This window comes from Phragmites australis, chromosome 6 (genome assembly GCF_958298935.1).
Source record: "Phragmites australis chromosome 6, lpPhrAust1.1, whole genome shotgun sequence".
NCBI lineage: Eukaryota > Viridiplantae > Streptophyta > Magnoliopsida > Poales > Poaceae > Phragmites > Phragmites australis.
Genome location: NC_084926.1, coordinates 3,037,999 through 3,041,109, shown reverse-complemented (window position 1 = coordinate 3,041,109; position 3,111 = coordinate 3,037,999). Strand labels below are relative to the sequence as shown.

Sequence of the window (3,111 nt, the reverse complement as noted above, 5' to 3'; positions counted from 1 at the left end):
CGAACTTTAAGTTCAAAATTACTCAGTAGTAGTACTATGTAATACATTAGCAGTTCACATATGCCTCAATGGCTGAGATATTACGTATTACTAATACCAGTTTCGAGATTCATAAACTATTTTTTATCTTGATGCATAGTAGAAAACCAAACCATTTTTTCTTGTATCCTTCTTCAAGGTCCTCGCCTCTGGTACATGGTTCAAATTAATGAATTGCAAATTCTAAGTCACCTTAGAACTAGATTGACATGGGAGCCGGCATCCAGAGTGGAGAGGAACTAGACATGGGAGGTAGCTCGTCGGGTGGCAGCGTTGAGAGATGAGAGGAAGGGGAAATCCAACGGTTCAAAAAGTGGCTTAGATATAAACAAAAAGTGACTTAGATATAAACAAAATTTTAAGTAACCTTTTTTTAAGGAGACATAGCTATCCTGAATTCTACATGAATAAGTTAAATAATTATATGTTTCTAGACATTATTGAATCTTTCTCTCCGTACATTGCAGAAAGAAAGTCCCTTCCTCATTTAAAATTCCCTGTTACCTGTGACTATCAACTTCCCTTTTTCCTTCACGTGTCAAACTGCCATTAGTTAATTATATTACACATCTATATGAGGTGGCCGAAAGTACATAAAACACCTGGCTCGTGGCAGAGCACATGCTCAAAAGAGCAATCTCTGTAAAAAAAGCAATTCAGAAGGACGTATAGTTGGGGCAAGTTACGAAAAAGAAAGGTCATGTACATTATATGCACATACGGTCCCACGTACGGCAGTGTTGGATCTATGCATTTTTATGTCATTAGATCCACACATTTCTAATCTATCATTGGGTATATTTTTTCCGTATTTTCTAGTCCCTATTTATCCTCTTCGATGTAAATGAACTTAAAATTAATTTTATGCCGTCCTGCCGATAAATTAAGGCTTGTTTGGAGCATTAGAGTTCTATATGAATTTCGCAAGAATAGCTCATAGTTCTATGTATCCACGTTCCAAACAAGGCCTAACATTCTAAACAAAAAGATCGAGATTATTTTGTATAGGGCCAGAAGCTAGCTAGCTCAGACGGTAAAAAGATCGAGATTATTTAAGAACTATGAGAATTAACATACACTTGCAACCGCTAATCCACAAGAAAAAAAACCTAAACAAAAATTACAAATGAAGATCCAAGCTAACACTCTCCTTCAATCCCAATTCACACCTACCTAGTTTCTCCGGCGACGTGGACGAGCATGACAAGAACGAGGGCGACGACGACAGCAAGCTCATCACCACCTTGTCGTCCTTGCATCCTAGCGCCCCTGCTGGTCTCACCACCATAGCCGTGTCAGCGCTGTGCCGGCCGGCCGTGCCGAAATTCTCCAACGGCGGCGGCATCCTCCAGAGCCCCGGCACCGGACTACCGTTAATAGGCTGCGACATGGAGCCTGTCCCGCCGCCGTAGGGTCCCGGATTGGCACTCGTCCACATCGCCGGCGCCGGCGACGGGGGCGGCAGCGGCGTCGGCTGGTCGAAGCGGCCGAGGTGGTGGTGGTTGAAGATGCCGTACATGTGGCCGGGCACGTAGCGGTGCATGGCGAGGGAGGCCTGGAGGTTGGCCCGCTTGGCGTGCTGGCGCTCGCGCTTGTGCGCGTTCTGGTGCCCGCCCAGCGCCTGCGACGTCGGGAAGTTGCGGCAGCAGTAGTGGCACTCGAACTTCCTCTCCGCCGTCGCGCCGCCGCTCCTGGCGTTGCTCTCGGAAGTGACCGTGCTGCCGTCGGCCGCGGCCTCCTTGGCCTGCATCTGCTGGTCGTTGGAGAACTCGCAGCCGAACAGACGGATGGTGTCCCGCGGCTGCTGCGGCGCCGGCGCCGGCCGGACGAACGGCAGCTGCGAGAACGAGTCGACGCTGCGCACGTCCTGCGGTTTGGCCATGGCCGGCTGCTTCCACAAAGAATTCTACGTCGTAGGTTCTGTAGCGACAAGCTTGCTATGTGTGTATGTGTGTGAAGCTCGAGAATTTGGCTACTAGCTGGTGTGGTTTTAAGAGCATGGGGGCATCGTAAGGTCGAAGAGGAGAGGATGCCGGTGGGAGGAGGGAGGGGGGGGGGGGGACCATGCATGTATCATGTATGAGCCGAGGGGACGACTAAGCTTAAAGCACCCTCTCTCTCATCACCAAGTACAAACGCATGCAGCTGCAGCGGCAGTTGCAGTTTGCTGCTTGTGCCTAGCCTGCTGGTGCTAGTCTCCCTCTCTCTTAGTGTGGTACCTAGTAGCACGAGGCCATCGCATCTGCTCTAACCTCACATATTTCTTGGGAAATTTGGTACCGGTACAAATTTGTACACATACGGAGCACAGAATTTTGCCACTTTTTTTGGCCTAGCTAGCTCTCGTGCATCGGCAGCTATCAGTGGCCATCAAGTGGGGAGATGGGTAGTGCGACTCCATCTCTCCATCGCTCTCCACCTCTCCTCTGCGACCTCTGGATTGGCTGTAAGGTTCTTTATGGGAGGTTGGCTTCTTTAGAACATGAGAGACCACACAGGTGGTCCTCCTGGGGACGGCGACGTGCTTGCTCAGGCATGCCTTGTGTACTGGCCGCTGCTGCATGCTATTAGCTGCTCTTCATGCTGCATGATTGCTGCATGCCAGTGCAGGGATCGATGGGTGGTGCATCTATGTTTTTACCAAAGGGAAATTTTCGTACTGTGCACGCACCGGTTATCTGGATTGTTCGTATATGTCACACACTAATCCAAAAACAAACTAAAGAAAAGTATTGAAAAAGATAGATTTATAAATATATATATCGGTGCAGTCATATTTCAGTAGGATACGGTAGTTTTACGGTTTTATCAGCCATATTTGTTTGATTTTTTATGATATGTAAATATTCCGGTATTCTATGCGTTTATTTTAATGTGATAGTCACACTTTCTAGTTTTTATGTATTTTTCGGTGAGATGATCATACTTTTCAGTTATTTTATATGATGGATAATTTTTTGGATTTTTATAGGTTTGTTCCGTTAGGATGGACTTTTTAACCGTTTTATTGTTTTTCGAATCTCAAATCACACTAATGGTGCAGGTAACCGGTGTGTGCACATGCTAGAGCGG

At 47.1% G+C, this 3,111-nt stretch overlaps 1 protein-coding gene across 1 annotated transcript; it reads right to left on the bottom strand.

The window, feature by feature from the left end:
- Positions 1-1,065: 1,065 nt before the first annotated feature.
- On the bottom strand, positions 1,066-2,462 carry LOC133921100 (zinc finger protein 8-like). Its single transcript, XM_062365841.1, has one exon. The coding sequence runs from the start codon at positions 1,919-1,921 to the stop codon at positions 1,160-1,162; it is 762 nt and encodes a 253-aa protein (XP_062221825.1). The 5' UTR covers positions 1,922-2,462; the 3' UTR covers positions 1,066-1,159.
- Positions 2,463-3,111: the final 649 nt, after the last annotated feature.